The following is a 20,078-nucleotide window of genomic DNA, read 5'->3' on the forward strand; positions in this document are numbered from 1 at the left end:
GAATGGGTAGGTGCCATTATAATCCGAATTTTGCAGGTAATATTAGTAAGAACAACAATAATAACGAAGCTAAAATGTATACAGCACTTACTCCATGTGCCAGGCCTCGTTAAATGTATCTTTAAGATACATAGATGATTTTCCCACTCAGCAACTCTAGGAGATGGGTAGTGGTATTATTCCCATTTTACAAATCAGGGAGTTAAAGCGGAGACATTAAGCAGATGGCTCAAACTTACATAGGTAGTACTTGGCAGAGCTGGAATGCAAACCTGGGGAGTCTAGAGTCGTAACATTTTGTTGCATAGCAGTTCAGTCCAGTGACACATATCTTTGAATTTTTATTAAAAAATAAGTAGGCATTTAATTCAAAAATCATTTCTGACATTTCCCATCAAGTTATATCTTACAACTTACAGATTACATTAAGATGGGAAAGATAAACATGTGTCTCAGCTTTTGGACCTCTGCAATGTGATAAAGGCAGTCTTACCTATGTTGTCAGTTATTGTGAAGTTCAAGTTAGATAATAAATGAGAAATTCTTTTGAAAAAAGTGAAAGGAATAGAAATAGCAGTAGAAATAACAAGATGTTGAATGCTGAATTAGTACCTTATACATATTTTATGAAGTATATAATAAAATGTTACTTTCTAGTAAGTTTTAGAAAGGATATTGTTTATTATATGAAGCTAATTTAAAAAGAAACTTGTTTTTCTTTTTTGTATGGCTTTATCTGTTGTAGAAGTTTGGGCTTATTTTTAGAGAGTGTCTCAAACTGATGATCATTATTAGAATGCTACATAAAAGAAAATGTTCTTTTTACTTAGTTTTTATACTTACTTCCTGTAAGAATAACATGTAGGCTCAGGTTAAGGGAAAGATCACTATTCTACTTAATAGTCTCATTATTCCCTATTTTTCGTGAATAAATACCCTGTTCTAAAAATGAAAGGGCAGACAACAAAAAAACTTTTTTTTTTCTGTTGAATATGTTGTATCATTTAAAAAAAAGTCAGCATTTTTATAGGCCCTATTAATTCTGGGCCATGAATACTTACATGTCAGATCTGCTAATAAATTGTTAGCTGACCCTTGCTTTTTCTTTTTTTTTTTTTTTTAAATTTTTTTTTTTTTATTTATTTATGATAGTCACAGAGAGAGAGAGAGGCAGAGACACAGGCAGAGGGAGAAGCAGGCTCCATGCACCGGGAGCCTGATGTGGGATTTGATCCCGGGTCTCCGGGATCGCGCCCTGGCCCAAAGGCAGGCGCCAAACCGCTGCGCCACCCAGGGATCCCGACCCTTGCTTTTTCCTTATAGCAAATGATGCCTTTTAGGTAGACATATTAATTAGCAGTTAAATGATAATATCCTCATGTAGTGATTGGGAAGAGTAGGAGAGAGGAGTATCTCTGTCTCCTTTGGACTGTGAGTCAGTTGTTCCACTGGAGAAATAGCAGTAATTCTGAAAATACATCTACTGTAAACATGTCATGTCATCCAGGTGGTTGCAGTGGACAACTTGTAGAACTACAGGGGAAATGATTTTTGAATTTTCAGTTTGGTTGAATAGGATACATTTTTTCTTCAAATTGTTTATGGTTGTATGCAATTTTTTTAAGTGTATGTTCAAACCTGATAGAAGTAGGATGCCACCAGTGGATATATTTTAATAGAGAATTAAGAGAATACTGTTTTATGAAAGACATTTTTTGAATTGATGTAACTTAAAGTTTCATAGAGCATAAAAGTTTTTCGAGGTTTGTTCATCCCTCCACTTTGATCATCCTCTGCAAAATGAGGCTTTTGTATTTATCTTCAGGATTAGAAGAAGGAAAGGAAAGCTTAAAGGGAGAGAGAATTTAGGGAACATTTATTCCATAAGGGAACCTGTAAAATCCTTTTCAGTTATTTTAGTAAAATGAGAAAAATGGAGGCTGTAGGATGTTTCCTTGATATTATAGAATTTAAATTCTTCAGATTGAATGTCTTATGTCACCTCTTATATACCAGCAGTATTATTTTGGTGATTTATGCTTATAAAACTTGGAAGGATTTAAATATATAAAGTATGGTCTTCAGAAAAGATAATTTAAGTTGAACTTAAGTTGCAAACAGAATTTAGCAGATTAAAAACATTTTCAGTATTAATATTAATTCCTCAACATATAAATGGTACAGTATATATAAAACATTTAAATTAGTCTACAAGATTTGTGAAAATGAAGATTGTCAAAATAGAATTAGGTGGCTATTAGAGTTGTCATTTTTAGTAAATAATAAAATGAATGATTTTACAGAATAATAGTTTGTTGACCTAAGTATCTATTTAACTTAGCAAAAATGGACTTTCCTGCAGTCAAGGAGAGTTTGCAAGTTAGAATATCAACCATATACTTTTCTGTTTAAAAAGTAAAGAGCAAGCAGGATTTAAAAATTTGTTGCTGTTAAACAGAACAATGAAGACATAGTAAGATGAAAAAATGACAGTCTATTTTTTAAACAGAAAAGGGCTAGAATTCTTCATTATTAGATATACAGTATCAGCATAATCGATCTAGCAGCATTATATTTGAGCTGAAAATACACTTAAATTTGAGGCCATACACTAGCCTGTGTGAACGAAACATCTTTCATATAGTTCTGAGATGAAATTACCCTTGAATGAATAGCATCTTCATTTATCTTCAAACCTCTTCTGTGCTCTTTAGTGTATCTACTCTTTCAACATTCCACAACAAGAATTACATTACACCATTATACCAGAGTACTTGTGCGGTGTGAAATAGATTGGTTTGGAAAATGAACCTGGCTTTGCTATAAATTACATTCTCAGGTACAAAGGAATTTGTTATTTTGTTTAAAATAGTCACAAATATAATTAAAGTCTTAATTTATGTTAAACTACAAATATGGCTATTACTTTAACTGGATTAGGAACTTAATCTGTCACTTCAGGAATGATACCTAACACTTTTCATTTGTAACCTTAGATACATTATTTCAATTACAGGGTCTGCAGCTGTTTGATATAAAAAATGAATTATTTCGTAGGTAGATTTGTTCATGGTTTTTAATTTTAAAACATGCTTCTTCAGTAAGGTGGAAAATAATTCTTCAGTTGTCGTCACAGATTTTCTTTTGTGTACTGGTAAAACAAGATATGGATTAAAATTCAGAACCATTTTCATTTTGTGCCCTGAAAATGGCATTGCATGCTTTAGAATAGTCCTTAGTGAATTCTTATGTGAAATATTTCAAATTTAATTATGAAATGAATAGAAGCTTTGTCCTAAAGAAGAAAAGCCAAGGTCTGCTGTCTAAGGATAGCTTTTACATGGTTAGACTGAAAATTGCTTGTTTCCCTATCTAGATTTGGATAGCTTTGTTAAATGATCTACTTACATTTAGAAGCTACGTTTATAATCCCTTACTTTCCATGGTATTTATCAGCGTAAGGTACTTAAATCTTTTAAACATTTAAGAACAATTCTTTCAAATTTTGTATTATTTTTATATTTTTAGTGGCAAGCAATGTTGATTTTACTGCTTAAATGCAGAGTGTTCTTAAGTATTTAACTTGTAAGACAAGTAAATGTTCATTTTGGTTTTGGAATAAAGAAGAGGAAAGAAGATAGTTGGTGCTGATTATTGGTAAATGATCCAATATTGGGTTACTATTAGTTTATCAAGATGAATACATTTTAGATCCTTGCCATCTACTATTTAGCGTATCCTAAGAATTTTAAATTTGTTGGAGTTTTTTGTTGTTATTTTTCTCAGTTGGGAATATTTATTTATAAATAATAAAACTTTTAAAAGGATTATAGGAACTCAAAAAAAAAAAGTTTCCTTTCTTTACTTCCAAAGTGTTCATTGAGTGCCAAAAATGTGACTGGTATTGCTTTAGATTCTTGAGTGATAGAAATTATTCTGTGTCGTTGTCTATTTTATAGCTCCTTATGCTTAATATTGGCCTTACAACTTAGTTTTATTTATATTTAATTCTAACAGGGAGAGTTTGTATCTTTTCCTATTCTGGTTATCTTTTTTGTTGCTTTCTTTCTGAACTTGATTTTATTTCTACAGCTGTCAGATGTTGATGTATCTAAAGTTGAGTCAAATATTCCAAAAGTAGTTCTTGGCATACTCTGATGTGATCTGTCTCAATGTGCTCTCAATAGCATTTCATGTTTTTGAGACCAAATTTTCTCTCTTTAAAGCTATTTATGCTCACTGAATTGTGGTTTCTGATAATTTTTTAAGTTAAATTCCTGTTACAATTTTTCTAAAATAATACCTGCTTATTGATGTAGTTGTCATGTTATTGATTTATTTTTATTTTTAAAACTTTTTTTTTTTTTTTTAAATTTATTTATGATAGTCACACAGAGAGAGAGAGGGAGGGAGAAGCAGGCTCCATGCACCGGGAGCCCGACGTGGGATTCGATCTCGGGTCTCCAGGATCGCGTCCTGGGCCCAAGGCAGGCGCCAAACCGCTGCGCCACCCAGGGATCCCTAAAACTTTTTTTTTTTTTTAAGATTTTATTCATTCATACATGAGAGACAGAGAGAAAGAGAGAGAGAGAGGCAGAGACACAGGCAGAGGGAGAAGCAGACTCCATGCAGGGAGCCCGATGTGGGACTTGATCCCGGGACTCCAGGATCACGCCCTGGGCCGAAGGCAGGCGCTAAACCACTCAGCCACCCAGGGATCCCCATGTTATTGATTTTTAAAAAATAACTGAATTTAACAGGAGTTACATCTAACTTTTTAATGCAGTGAGCTTTGGTTCCATAAAATAACAAAATACTAATCTTTGTTGTATCTCACTAGTGTTTCTACAAATTTAGGTATGTTTTCATTTATTATTGTGAATATCTATGGCCTAGTCATTGAGCAAATGTTACATGAGAATGTATAGTATGCTGAGGATAAAGTAGTGAATGAGGTAGACATGGTCAGTGTGTGCTCACAGAGCTTACAGTTTGGAGGTCTTTTATCAATTCATTTATCAGTTTCATCAGTATGTACGACTTTGAAAAATTATTCATAAAAGTTTGTGTTAATATCAGGACATCTTTATACCCTTGTTTTTGCCTTGTTTAAAAGATTTGATATAAGGTACATACTGCAAACATAGAAATCATGTATTTACTCTTTACCTTATTATTCTTTAAACGTACTTTTGGTTATGTTCCCTAATTTATTCTTTTAATATCTATTTAGGGATTTTTATCTTATGTACAATTTTGCTGTTTTGATTATAAAGGAACAAATATAACTGAAGTACAGTATATAATTATTTACTTTTTTCCTCTTAGGGAGGTGTTAAGGGGTAATAAGTGAAGTCAGCTTTCTTTTGAAATCACCAAGTCTTTTTACCTTTGCAAATGGATAAATGAGTATTTATTGTTACTAATATTATTACTATTAATTTTAATAATACCTTAAATTTATTGAACTGTTGTGTGCCAGATGGTATATAAGATGCTTTACTTTAGTACCTCAGTTAATCAGTTTAATTAATTCTAGTCATTTTAGAAATGAGAACGCTTATGAGTTAAAGGAACTTTCTCAAGCTAACAGTCACCAAGGTTCTACCCAGAGATGTCTCACTGTGAGACTTCTGCTCTAAGTCTTACTGTTCTATACTGACTCTTTTTTTTTTTTTTTAAGATTTTATTTACTTATTTATTCATGAGAGACAGAGGCAGAGACACAGGCAGAGGGAGAAGCAGGCTCCTTGTGGGGAGCCCGATGCGGAACTCCATCCCAGGACACCGGGATCATATCCCTATACTGAGAATTGATACAGAGAATTTTCATTTTTCTTCTTCCTCTTCCTCCTCTTCTCCCTCCTCCCCTCGCACATCTTCCTCTTCCTCCTTCTCCTCCTCCTCCATACCCAGCATGGAGCCCAACTCAAGGCTTAAACTCACAACCCTAAGATCAAGACCTGATTTGAAATCAAGGGTTGAATGCTTAGTTACCCAAGCACCCCAAGGATTTACATTTTTCAGAAGATATCCTTGTGTTCCACTTAAACAGCGTGCTTCTTAAGTCTGTACTCTTTTAGGATCCATTAGGTTATGCTAGGCACTTAACCAGTGACAATTAAGGAGTAGGAATGTGCTGATGGTCACCCAGTCATAAGAGTGGTGTGGACAATAGAAAGTTGCCCTGCTCTAAATGATGGGAAGGAGAGTCGCCATGAGATTTGCAGCATTCTCCCTATGCAAATGTAGTAACCAGGGCAGGCCTGTGTTTGTTGGCTGGCTGTGTTTCTGTTCAACCAGGTTTAGCCCTTCTCATCATTTTATGAACTAAATATTTTTATTTACCTTTTTTGGTTTTGGTTTTGGTTAACATAATGCAATTAAAAGTTATTTGATATTTCTTCTTTTTTTGATATTTGATATTTCATGTTATAAATCAAAAATCAAGATATTTGATTTTTACTGTTATAGATTTTATTTTCTTTCTCCTGTGAGGAAGCATAATATTCATTGTTTTCTGTAAAAGATATTGGTAATTTTTTGGCTTTAAATTTAATTTCAATTAGGTTTGCTCCTCCAGATTCTTTCTGAAATATTTCTGGTATATTTCTTTGGGAACAAAGACTTAAACTAGATATGCACAATTTTTGAAGTGTTTTGTTTTATTAATATTCTGTTTACCTTATGTTAATTGTAATTTATAATAATTATAAGACCCGCACGTTTATTTTAAATCTCCTGAAGATTGGACCATAGTTGCTCAGATTTTTTTTTTTTAATTTTTTAAGAAAAATTTTGTTTATTTATTCATGAGAGACACAGAGAGAAAGGCAGAGACACAGGCAGAGGGAGAAGCAGGTTCCATTCAGGGAGCCTGATGTGGGACTTGATCCCAGGACTCCAGGATCATGCCCTGGGCCGAAGGCAGGCACTCAACCACTAAGTCATCCAGGCATCCCAAGTTGCTCAGATTTTAATGGACTGACAGTGGCTTTCTGGTGAGCCCTTATCTGACCACTCTACATCTAATAGCAATACCTTCATACTGCTTTGTACTTCTAAGTAGCAGGAATCACCATATGTGTTTTCTAATTTCATCTGTCTCCATTGGAATGTAAACTCCATGAAGGCTGAGACTTTATGTTCGTTCACTTGTTCTATTCTCAGTGCCTACAATAGTGGTGATATATAATAGCTGCTTAGTAAGTCTGTATCAAGTATGTGGATGAATGCATAAATACTTGCCATTCATTCTTCTAGATAATCAGAATTGTGTCTTTCTATCAAGTTAGTTCACAGGAAGCTACGTATTGGATCAAATAAATTAGCCTTTTGTAGGCCTTATTGAATTGTGTTTTAATATTTTACTCCAGACCTTTAGAAGAAAAATAACATAAAAAGCAATTTTTCATTTGGCATTATGTTGTCTCATGTCATTCAGTAGCCCTTACAGAAGATTCCAGATGAGAAATGTCTTTTGGAGTTTAGTATGAGAAGTTCACTTGGGGAGTGACCCTATTCTTTTCTGAAGACTACAAATATTCCATTGATGGATTCACCACAGTTTACAGAATCAGTCTCTTACTGATGGATATTAGGCTACTGTTATAAGTATAAATATTATAAGTATAGTATAAGTATACTGTAGGATTTCTAGCAGTACAGCTGTGGGGTCAAAGGTTATATATGTTTAAGATATTTGTAATGTTGCCAAACTACCCTTATAAAAGATTCCATTGATTTCTACTCCAGCCAGTGGTTGAGTATAAATTTTATGTTTTGAATATTGACTAAGCAGCCTCTTAAAAAATATTTTTATTATTAGAAGTTTCTGTTGCTTCATTAAAAAAATTCACATAGGATTACAACTAGAAGATTTACTGGGTTTTAGACTTCTTTAGTCTTCATTTTGTGATTTGATGTATTGTTCAGATTTTCATGTTCATTTATCGAGCCGATAATCATTATCTGGCACATAACTGGGAATTACCATAGTAAAAGCTAGTTTTAGAAGACAGAAGCATCTGAATAAGTATCAAGAAGAATCAGAAGCTTAACTACCATGTTACTGAAAGATTGCTGTAATAGGGTCCCTGTCTGTATTTCTGATATTCTGTTATCTACAGCATTTGAAAGGGTTTTCTCAACATTTAAACTGCTAGTTTTATAATCAAAGCAGTGGCATTGTTATTTATAATAACACTTTTGAATCTGGGATTTAAGGTTATTTGTAAGGGTTGAATTGACTGGTAGCAGATTTTTCTTGTTCTTTATACTTTTGGCTTTGCTTTCACTTAATGCAAATAAAATATATTTTAATTTTCAAAATCATTTTTTACAAAAAAATCTGAGCCATGATTCCCAGAAGATAGGATTCAGAAGCAATTACTGAAGAACTAGAACTTAGAATCTTCATGGATTATTGCAGGTGTCATCTTCTGGGACTATTTCTAGAATTTCTCTGATTTAAAAGTTCTCCGTGCTCTTTCTAAAGAATTCAGAGTCAAGAAAAAAATATAATCCTTTTGTACTTACTTTTTTCCTTTCTCCTAACAATTGGTGACATTGGATATCCTTTTTAGCTTAGAATTAGGAATTTTAGAATCAAATTTGCTACTCTTATTTATTTAATTTTTTTATTTATTTATGATAGTCACACACAGAGAGAGGCAGAGACACGGGCAGAGGGAGAAGCAGGCTCCATGCACCGGGAGCCTGACGTGGGATTCGATCCCGGGTCTCCAGGATTGCGCCCTGGGCCAAAGGCAGGCGCCAAACCGCTGCGCCACCCAGGGATCCCTGCTACTCTTATTAATAGACATTTGAGTCCCCAGTATTTGATTATTATGGATCAAGCTGCTGTGAGCATTCTAGTACATGTAGGTTAATGGGGGGAGAGGTATATTTCTGGGAATGGAATTATTGTCTGATACGGTAGGCATATGCTTAGTAGTAATTACCAGACAGTTTCAAGGTAGTTGGATTAATTTATACTCCCACCTGTAATGAGAGGCTTATCTTACACACACATACACACAAACATGCACACACGCACACAGTCTGCTATCCCCCCCATATCCCATCCCCAAATCCGGATACCCAGAGGCAACCAGCTTTCAATTCTTTCAGCTGTGTTATTTTTCCAGGTATTTACCTCTGTATTTTTAAGATGCTTGTGTTATTAGTTCAATTAAAAATTTTAAAGGTATCTATTGAATTCCACTATGAAATTCCCCTCCTACAACTCCCCTTCCTCTTCTTCCCCATCTTCCCAGTTATGTTCTCAGTTTTTTGGTTAAATTAGTATTCAGTGTTTATATTATAATTAGAATGTAAATATTGATCTCAGTTGAGTGGCTCAGTATGAACATATCCTTTTTTCCTTTTTTTTTTTTTTTAAGATTTTTATTTATTTGAGAGAGAGCATGAATAGGATGAGGGGCAGAGGGAGAAGTAGGAAGCCCCATTCAGAGCTCAATCCCAGGAGTCATGACCTAGCCAAAGGCAAATGCTTAACTGACTGAGTGACCCAGGTGCCCTGAACATATTCTTTCTGTATGACCCCTCCACCTCTCCATCCCGCCCCCACCCCCAGTTAATAATCGTTTTATTTAATTCATTTGGGTAGTTTTCTCTCCTAAACTCTGAACTGTAATATTCCCCCTCACAATGGTCAAATACATCAGATTCTTTCTTTTCACTTCTCTCAGAAATACTACCCTTGAAACTCTTGTTCCTTCTACTCTAATTGGAACAGTTTTTTTTCCCCCTCTGCTGGCTTCAGAGGTGTTTTCTTATGACTGCTATTCATCATCATCCATGGAATTCTTTTTGCTTTTCTTTTATGTTGGATTCCTTATTCTCTGGATCCTGTATTTTTTTTTCTTGGTTTATTATTTCTATTTTGTGCAGTACATTCTTCATTAGCTTCTTAGGGAAGGGTACACGGGAAATAAAAATTTAAAGACCTTGCTTATATGATACTACTTTTATTCTGTCTTCATACTTGATATCAATACCTTGGCCACATGTAGAATTTTAGGTTGGCAAGATTTTTTCTGTAATGTTTTTAAGGCCTTGTATTATCATCGAGCTTTCAGAATTGCTGTTGAGACATGAGTGTCATCTATTTGCTCAGTCCTTTGTATGCTCCACTTTTCTTTTTTCCCCTTTTCTTTCCCTTCTTTGCTTTCTTACTTCCTGTATGCCATGATCACATCCCTTAAACTCTTTGTATGTTTGTGTGTTCCCGTATTATAATAAGCATATTTGTTGTACTTACCTCTAGGCAAAGCTCTTATGCAAGTACCTGGCATATAGCAGTAAATGCTCAATGAATATTAACCATTATAATGTTTCTTTAACATTTTTTCTGCAGTTTTTCTTCCCTGTCATTTCCTTTTTTGTGGCTTATTTTGGCTCTCTATTTTTATGTTCAAGGCTTTCCTCAAATACCTGTTGGTCCGTGCTAACAGCTTATATTTGAGAGTGAGGTACTAAAAAGCTGAGGGGGGATGAGGGACTTTTTGACATGTAGGCTTTACAGTAGACTGCTTGCATAATGAGCTGCCTTTTTTGTTGGGTGCTATCCCATCTTCTCCTGCCCCTCCTCAAACTGTCAGCATTTATAGGACTTTTCTACAGTTCTCTCTCTTATCTTGGAGGGACTTATTAATTTGGTTGCTAATATATGGGAGCTGAAAGGGAGAGGGGTGCTTGGGTCTCTTCAGTCAGTGTGTGCATTCTCACTTAACTCTTACTCTTTTCAGGGTAGCACCCCCACCCCACCCACCCAGGGCTGTCCGCTGTTCTTGAGACTTGAGTCAGGAGTCTTGCTGGTTCAGTTTCTTCAGAAAATGAACCTCAGTTTCCTGCCAAGTTGGAGGCAGACTAGTTCTGTGATGCTTATACAGACTTTCAGCCACCCCTCTTATTTTTAGTCCTTAACCTCACCTCTGCCTTCTGTGGTAGTTGTTGCCTCCAGTTTTGGAATCTTCCTAGTTTCTGTAAGGTGGATGCATTGATTTTTTTTTTTCCCTTTGCGTACTCTAAGATTTTAGCTTCCTCTGCCCTGTTAAGTCTGTTCTCCCATCTGACAAATGGGCAGACATTTCTGGTTTGCTTTGGTCTCCTGTCCCCCTTCTTTGTGTAATCCTGGGTTTATCAGTTTTCTGTTTCTTCACTGTTATTTTAGAATTTTTAAAAAATTTTATTTATTTGAGAGAGAGAGAGAGGACACAAGCATGAGTAGTGGAGGACAGAGGGAGAGGGAAAAGTAGACTCCTTGCTGAGCAGGGAGCCCAATATAGGGCTTGATCCTGGGACTCTGGGATCATGACCTGAGCAGAAGACAGATAGTTAACCAACTGAGCCATCCAGGCACCCTAGAATTTTCTTTTTTTTTTTTTTTTTAAGATTTGTTTATTTATTTGAGAGGGAAAGAAAACACGTGGGGAGAGAGGGGTAGAGAGAGAGAGGGAAGGAGAGAATCTCAGATTCCCTGAGGAGTGCAGAGCCCGATATGGGGCTCCATCTCATGACCCCAAGACCATAATCTAGGCTGAAATCAAGAGTCCAACAGACAATCAATTGAGCCACCCAAGCACCCTTATTTTAATAGAATTTTTGAAAGATTGCAGAACTTCCAGGGCAGCGCCGGTGGCGCAGCGGTTTGGCGCCTCCTGCAGCCTGGGGTGTGATCCTGGAGACCCGGGATCGAGTCCCACATCGGGCTTCCAGCATGGAGCCTGCTTCTCCCTCTGCCTGTGTCTCTGCCTTTTTCTCTCTCTGAATAAATAAATAAATCTTAAAAAAAAAAACAACAACTTCCAGTGATGATGTAAATGTTCAGTTATTTGTGCTGTCCAATAAATACAGTAGCCATTCACCACATGTAGCTGTAGAGCACTTGAAATATGGCTAGTGTGACTGGGGAACTGAATTAAAAATTTTATTCAATTTTAATTCATTTAAATTTAAGTTAAATAGTCACAGGTGACTGGTGGCTACCGTATTAGCACAATTATACATTCTGATAGTATGTGCTCAGTTTTTGCTGTAAATTATTTTATATTGTTAATCACTTGAATTAGTTTGGAATAAAGTATCCAGCTGAAGAATAGGAGTTAGCTGAGTTATCCTAAATGTCCTTATTTAATTAGAATTAATTTTTCTGTGGATATACATAAGAATAAATATATGAAGACTGCAATTTCAGAATTGAAAATAAAATGTGTTTTAGGTTGGTGTATCATGCCTGTTTTATTTGGGGGCTGATAAGAGATGGAAAGTGAAAGTTTGGGAACCTCCCAGGAATCTTTTTTCCATCCTACAAAAGAAAGGGAAAATATTTGAATCAAAGCCTGGTTTAGATTTAAGTTTTATTTTTATTTTTTATTTTTATTATTATTATTTTTATTTTTATTTATTCATGATAGAGAGAGAGAGAGAGGCAGAGACACAGGCAGAGGGAGAAGCAGGCTACATGCAGGGAGCCCAACATGGGATTTGATCCAGGGTCTCCAGGATCGCGCCCTGGGCCAAAGGCAGGCGCCAAACCGCTGCGCCACCCAGGGATCCCTGGATTTAAGTTTTTATATTCTCAAAGACAGTCCTAGTAATGTTCTGTTATGCATTTTTAATGTTTGGATGAAAATATTGTGTTTATGACATCAGACTTCTTTGTGAACTGTAGGTTAATTCGTAAAATTTCTTTTGAATTGGGGTTGAAGAGTAATTGTAGTAAATGTAAAATTAATCTTTGACTAATTAGAATTATGCCATTAGTTGAGGTCTGTGGGGAGTTGAGTGTTACTAAATTGGTCAAAATGCAACCAGTTAGGATGCCTGGGTGGCTCAGTGTTTGAATGTCTGCCTTCAGCTCAGGGCGTGATCCTGGGGTCCTGGGATGAGTCCCGTATCAGGCTCCCCGCAGGGAACCTGCTTCTCCCTCTCCCTCTGTCTCTGTCTGTGTCTGTGCCTCTCTCTGTGTCTCTCGTGAATAAATAAATAAAATCTTAAAAATGCAACCAGTTATATTTTAGTAAAAAAGTAAGAAATTCACAGGACTGGAAACATGGCTTTGATTGCAGAATCTTACTATTTTGCTTAATCTTTTTTAGTGAAGTAATAGCTTTTTGGAATAGCGATTAGTACAGTTACCACTGTGTATTTTGTTCAGCAACCACTGTATATTTTGTTCAGCAAAATATACAATATTTATTATTTTTATAGCAGTGTAATTGTTAACTAACAAGGGAATATTATTCAGACATTTGAGAAGATAATATTAAGTAGTTCTTTCAAATTCTTTTGTTCTTTCCTGTAGGCCTCAATCCCCTTTTATTCCTTCATTCTCAGCAGATGATTTCTTCTCCCATTTCATAGAATGTGAATGTTCTCTTGTTTTCTTGTCCTTCTTGCTTATCAAGTTGTAATCACTGACTCTAACCACCCCTTGCATTAGAGTGGAAAAAGTGTCCTATTTTCTGACAAAAACCTGTGCTTTTACATCCCTTTTTACCTTCTCATGGATCTTGTATGCTTGTTATTCTACTTGTTTTTTTGTCATTTCAGTGTGTTTCCGCTGCCTTTTCTTTTCTTTTCTTTTTTTTTTTTAACTTTTCTGTTTATGTTTTAACAAACTCAGCCTTTCTTTCTCATCGGGTACAGATACATATGTAATAGAAGGAAGACCCTTCTAATCTCTTCTTAACCATTCTTCTTGAAAGAGCTACTGATATTTATTGTCTCTAATCTTTCCATTTCTAGCAATCTGTGTTTTAATAAGCCTTCCATTTGATTTTGATACTAGTGTACGCTTGTGGGTCAGTCAAGTTGTTCACTGTCACTGTTATAATTTGAAAGCACCGGTTACAGTATTTAGAGGACATTGAATATTTACACAGACACAGAAGAATCAACTGTTGTTTGGTTGAGGTGATGTTTAAAGCTAGAAACAGTAATTGTTGGTGAATTAGAATTTGGTTTGGCTGTGAATTACAGAAAATCCAAAATAACTGACTTAAAAGATAGAAGTTTATTTCTTTTTCTTATAAACACAGGTAATCCAGTTTTGGTGACTATGATTATTGAGGAACAAGGTTTCTTCTTATTTTTATTTGTATTTTTTTATTATCTTTTAAAGATTTTATTTATTCATAGAGACAGAGAGAGAGAGAAAGAGAGAGAGAGGCAGAGACACAGGCAGAGGGAGAAGCAGGCTCCATGCAGGGAGCCCGATGTGGGACTTGATCTGGGGTCTCCAGGATCACACCCCGCGCTGCAGGCAGCGCTAAACTGCTGCGCCACCGCCACCGGGGCTGCCCAAGGAACAAGGTTTCTTTACTCTTGTTGCTCTGCCATCTTCAGTTCTCAGCTCCTATTTCATGGTTCAGTTTGACTGCTGTGGCTATAATCATCGTTTTCATATTCTAGTGAGCAGAAAAGAAAAAAAGTGGAGAGACCACATCCCTTTCCTTTTAAAGAAACTTCACAGCAGTGGCCCAGAACTTTAAGTCCCTTTGGCCAGAATTTAGACATTGGTCACATCCAGTTGTAAGGGAAGCTGGGAAGTAAACTTATTTCAGACAGCCATCTATGAAGATATAATTCATGGTTTTTAAAAGTGATTGCATAACATTCCATGATTTGGATTTACCGTAAATGATTTACTTGTTCCTTATTGTTAGACCTTTAAGTTGCTAATGAAGTTTTTGTTACTATAAACAAAGTGAAAATCAGCAACTTATGTCTTTAAAAAGTGAATTAGTGATCAATAAAAGCCACATGTTAGAATATTGAGAATTATAGGAGAGAACTTGGAAGTAGTAAATAACATTTTGAGAGTTTTCTCCTAAGACAAGAAAAGAAGAACCCATAAAGAGAAATGGAATTAAGCAATACCTTATAAAATGTGGACTTCCGTCATCATTGAAGAAAATTAAAGCAATATATAGTATTGCTGACTTATAAACTAATGCAGTAAAATAAATGTGGATAATTTACATTTTTTAAAGTGTGTATAAATGCTTAAAGTGTCATACATTTACTGGTGTCTAAGTCATACTGATTTTTTTTAGTATTGAAATGCCTTTTTATTTTGTTTGGAATACAAATCTTTTGCTTTAAATTGGTCTATTCTTTTCCTATAAAGTGCTATATATGAACTATTACTTAAGTTTAGAAAATAAAAGTTGTGTTCAAATATGTATATACGTTCACTAGGCTAACTATGCTTCTCTTGATTTGTAGGCCTTTTTGCAAATGTGTAATCTGCCTATCAAAGTGGTTTGTAGGGCAAATGCAGAATATATGTCTCCATCTGGTAAGTTTTCAAAAATTCTGTTAATATTCTACATTGATAAATTGTAGTGATAATCCATTTTTTATACCTATATTTTAAAAATGCCTATTTTTGTTTACTTATTTACCCTTTGAAGAATTATCCCATGGTTTTGTAAAGTAACAGTTGTAAACTTGATAATCTTTGGGTGGACATTGCTGCTCATTTCAACTCTTTGGTCATAGTCGGTTACTGGAAAGTTCTAGAAATTGCTTTAAGTAGTAAATATTAAGAAAATACATAATCTCAGATATCCCCAGTCATATTTACATAAGACTATTTCTACTTCAGAAAACAAATTTTAGTATTAATGAGTCCATTGGTTATTAAACATGGTTCTCTAAACTATGTTCTCATATTAAACAGAAGGAAGAATAGAGATTGTGGAATAATTAATTTGTCAAAGATCTTAAGGTCATCTCTGAATGCTTTTGGTTTCTCATTATTTTTTTTTTTGTTTAATTTTTATTTCAACAAGTTTTAAGATACTTATTAAGATTTTAGCCTTTCTGCTATTTTTTATAATCAGTATTGCCTTTTCTGTGTATCATGTATTAGTAGTTTAAGGTACAGTTTTAAATAAATATGATTTAGATAATTTTTAATATAAAAATATAGTGCCATAAAGCTGATAAATAAATGTTAACTAGAATTGGTATGGATAATAATTATGGATCTTACTTTGCAATAATAACACAGAATTACTCCTTTATGGGTAAATCCATTAAGTCCAAATGATTGGGATAAATGTGCTACATTGCTTTTCAGAGAGACATTTACATATCTTCTCACTCCGAAGATAACTTAGAAATGTGTAAAAGACTTTCTTTTCATCTTAGGTTCTTAAAGTGGTAATTGTCAAAAACTGTGAAGACAGCCTCACACACACTGAAAATTCTACATTAATACATCTACACTTACAGATTGATGAATCTACATTTTAAAACATTTCCATAAAAAATTTCTAGTCTTATAAACGTAGACATATTTTAGATTGTTGAAGACCATTAACTGACTCATTTTCTGTTAATTTTAAATGTATGTTTTATAAACTTTCTGAATTCTGGTGAATTATATTGGGTTTTGTCCCATCTTTTTCCTTTGTGTAATCATGCAAAAAGTGTAGCTACACATATAAAAAACTTAATAATCTAATACTAAAGTTGATGTCTTTGGCAAATGAGGAGAAGCCATAGAGTTCATCCACCTATTTCCTAAGATGGCTGTACTAAGTTATCACCTAGCTAGATATCGGTTTTTTAATAGACCCTATGAAAGACAAATATAGAGGCTATAAGACCTACACACATTCATACATACATTCGTAGGAGGAGTTTCCTGTAGGTAGATGAAAATGACCCTTTCTATTTAAGGCATTTATTTAAATTTTATCATCACTCTAGTATTATTCTCTTTTATCATATGATTTTGGGTGATGAGTGGTATGTTTTGTTTGCTTGATCTTGCTATGGTAGATTTTTAAAGCAGAGAGCATCACAGAGTGGTCAGAAATCAAGTCACTCTTGGCTAAGAGTTAGGAAATTTTTACTCTAATCCTTCTGTGACCCTGTCACATATTAACAATTTTCTTGGGAAATTTCACTTCTCTTTTTTGAGCTTCAGTGACTTCATCTGTAATGTGTAATGGTTGGATTAGATGTTATGCAGGGCTCTTTTTATTTCTAGTATTTTCTGAATCTACAAACTTGCTTTCTTTTTGCTTCCTTTAAAAACCAAAGTTCTAAAAATGATTATTCTGCTTAACATAAGAAATAGAGCCCTCAGTTGTTTTTTTTTCTTTTTTTAATGATCTCTGATTGATGCCACAGAATAAATGTCTTACCATGCTTTTGCTTGATACCTGCAATAAGGATATAACATTGGCTCCACTTTAAGTCAGGCAAGTGACAAAAAACATTATTCACTTCTAATTTGTTGCCTTGATTTTTATATGTTTCTTTATATTTAGACATACATGAATACTCAGTTGATTACCCACACTGCTTTCCTGCTTCAGAATCTACTGAAAGCATTTTTTTTTTTTTTTTTTAAAGAAAATACAGGGGTGCCTGGTGGCGGTGGCTCAACAGTTGATTGTCTGTCTTCGGCTCAGGGTGTGAACGCAGGGTCCTGGGATCGAGTCCTGCATTGGGCTCCCCATTGGGAGCCTGCTTCTCTCTCTGCCTCTCTGTCTTTCATGAATAAATAAAGCAAATCTGAAAGAAAGAGAGAAAGAGAGAAGAAAGAAAAGAAAGAAGAGAGAGAGAGAGAGAAAGAAAAAGAAAAAAGGAAAAAGAAAATACAAACTCCTTCTTCCAAGAAGGCAAACTGAATATTGAAAATGAGAAATATACGTGGCTTTCAAAGTGTTAAAACCTAAAAATAGCCTTCAGTTTAGGCATTTATCCACACATCGTTTTCATTCTCAGATCATTTTATCTCAGAGGACCTGCACTATTTCTAGCATTTTAGTACTTACAAAGATTTTATCCCAAGTTAAAAAACAGTATGACCTAATACTCAGATAAATTCTTTTTTGCAAGATTTATAAAGCAGTAGGAAAAGGAACTGTGCAATTCAGTGTTTTTATATTTGTAATATGGAAATGTCTTCTAAATATATCTATTGAGTTGTTATTTCCCTGAAGGGGCCTGCCTGCCTTTTGTAATGCGTGTTATCCTATGGATATAGACTGAAGCTTTTGTTGGTGCTATGGACCTCATCCATTACCCTTGGGCTGAGTGAGACAGAGAGGAGTGAATCTGTTAAAAAGGACCATGAAGAAGCCTGCTGTTAGTGTGAACTCTATTTGAACTAGGTCTGATAGCAAGTTTCATCCTCTAGCTTTTGGGGTGAACTTTATTGCTATTTGGAGACTATTTCATCATCTCTGATAATTTCATCAACTATAGTATTTATAAAAATGAAATACTTTTTTAATGTGACATTTAGTTAGAGAAGCCAGTTTTTATAAGCATACTTATTTTTTTTTCCTCAGATGTGTCTGGGAACATACTTTGTATTATAATTCATAAACTATCATACCTTCAAAGATTGTTAATTCTCTTAATGCCTGATATTTTTTTTAGTCAAAGACATTTATTATTATACCATTATATGCTTAAAATATTGAACTTAATGGGTGTCTAAGATTTAAAAGTAGATATAAAAAAGAAGTCGTCTTTTTAAATGTAATTTAAATACAGATTGATTCATTGTATTCTGAAGAGAAAGCCCCATTACATTTCTTTTAAATCTAATAGTGGTTGTGGACCAATGTCCTGCCTTGGTTGTTTTAATTTGAATAATTAGTGTTTACTGATGCCATATAGCGATTTGTTAGTGTTAGTTCTAAAAAGGGAATATTGTGATCAGTTATCACATACAAGTGAGAACTCTAGAAATGAATCTCCTTTTTCTTTTAAAATTAATCAGTACTCGTTTAAAAGCTTATAGAATTTCACGTACACATTTAACTATACTTTTCAAAAGTTATAGGGTTATGAAATCAGCATATTAATAAAACAGATTCTATTTTTGTTTTAACTTACTGCAAGTATTTTCATACATTTTTTTTTTTTCCTCCACAGGTAAAGTACCTTTTATTCATGTAGGAAATCAAGTAGTATCAGAACTTGGTCCAATAGTCCAATTCGTTAAAGCCAAGGTAATAAAAAAGATATTAAATATATTTGATCACAGTTAGTCTTAAATAAGTCATTCATCATTGTTAAGTGTGTCTTAACATTTGTATTGATTTTAACCTAGTTTTATAAAATGCCAATATAAACTAGTGGAGAAATATTTCTAAAGCATAAGTTTTTTTTCCCCCATAATGTAAATCAATAGCTAAAGATGTAATTTGATCTTTACAAAATGGTAGATAATACTCTAACTCACACGAGTTTTGGTCACAAATGGAAACTTTGGTTGTTACAAAATGTCAGGTTAACATTTGAGAAGGTAGATACAGGATATATTTAGAAGTTGAACATATTAGTGTATACATTTGAATTCAGTTTAGGTTTTAGTGGTTATAAGGACAACCTCCATTAACATTATGGGTAACATATCATCCTTCTAAATTATTGTATAGTATTATTTTGTATGGATGTTTTATAATTTATTTACGTAAGCCTTTATTGATGGACACCTAAATTGTCAGTTTTTGGCTCTTATTGACTGTTAAGATAAATATTCTTCTACAGATGGCTTTGTACACTTGTCAGATTATCTCCTTAGGATAAATTCCTAAGAGTGATACTGTGATATTATATACATTTTTAAAGTCTCACCAAGATGGCTGGATTGAACTAAAGGGTTATACCATTTTATGCATCTACTCATTATTATAGTATTTTAGAATTTTTAAATTAGTGTCTCTTTCCCTATACTTTTACTAACTTTCTTTTTCACCTTTGATCACTTAATAAGCAACAATAAATATCAGTCTTTTGGCATTTATTACTAATAAGGTTAGTCTCTAAAAAAAGAAAAACCGTAGGTTTACTGACCATTCTTGTTTTTTTCTCTTGTGAAATAATTGATAATGTAATTTTGTCCATTGAAAGATACATTTTTATAATGACATATAAATATGCCATTAACATTTATTAATATTTATCAATATTTTGTAGTGATAGAGTATTAACTTTTTCATATAAAATTTTATTTTAGATATTTTGGAAATTTATTAGACACTTATAGTAAAAGCATCGATGAAGTAAAAACA

At 34.0% G+C, this 20,078-nt stretch overlaps 1 protein-coding gene across 4 annotated transcripts in view; it reads left to right on the forward strand.

Annotated features, from left to right (window-relative positions):
- The window catches only part of MTX2 (metaxin 2), a 55,644-nt gene that overhangs the window by 22,500 nt on the left and 13,066 nt on the right, over positions 1-20,078 (forward strand). For all 4 annotated transcript variants that reach the window (XM_038584936.1, XM_038584935.1, XM_038584939.1 and 1 more), the window contains 2 exons: positions 15,256-15,328; positions 18,937-19,013. In XM_038584936.1, coding sequence (XP_038440864.1) covers positions 15,256-15,328; positions 18,937-19,013 — 150 coding nt within the window. The remainder of the gene's footprint in view (positions 1-15,255; positions 15,329-18,936; positions 19,014-20,078) is intronic.

Source organism: Canis lupus, chromosome 36 (genome assembly GCF_011100685.1).
Source record: "Canis lupus familiaris isolate Mischka breed German Shepherd chromosome 36, alternate assembly UU_Cfam_GSD_1.0, whole genome shotgun sequence".
NCBI lineage: Eukaryota > Metazoa > Chordata > Mammalia > Carnivora > Canidae > Canis > Canis lupus.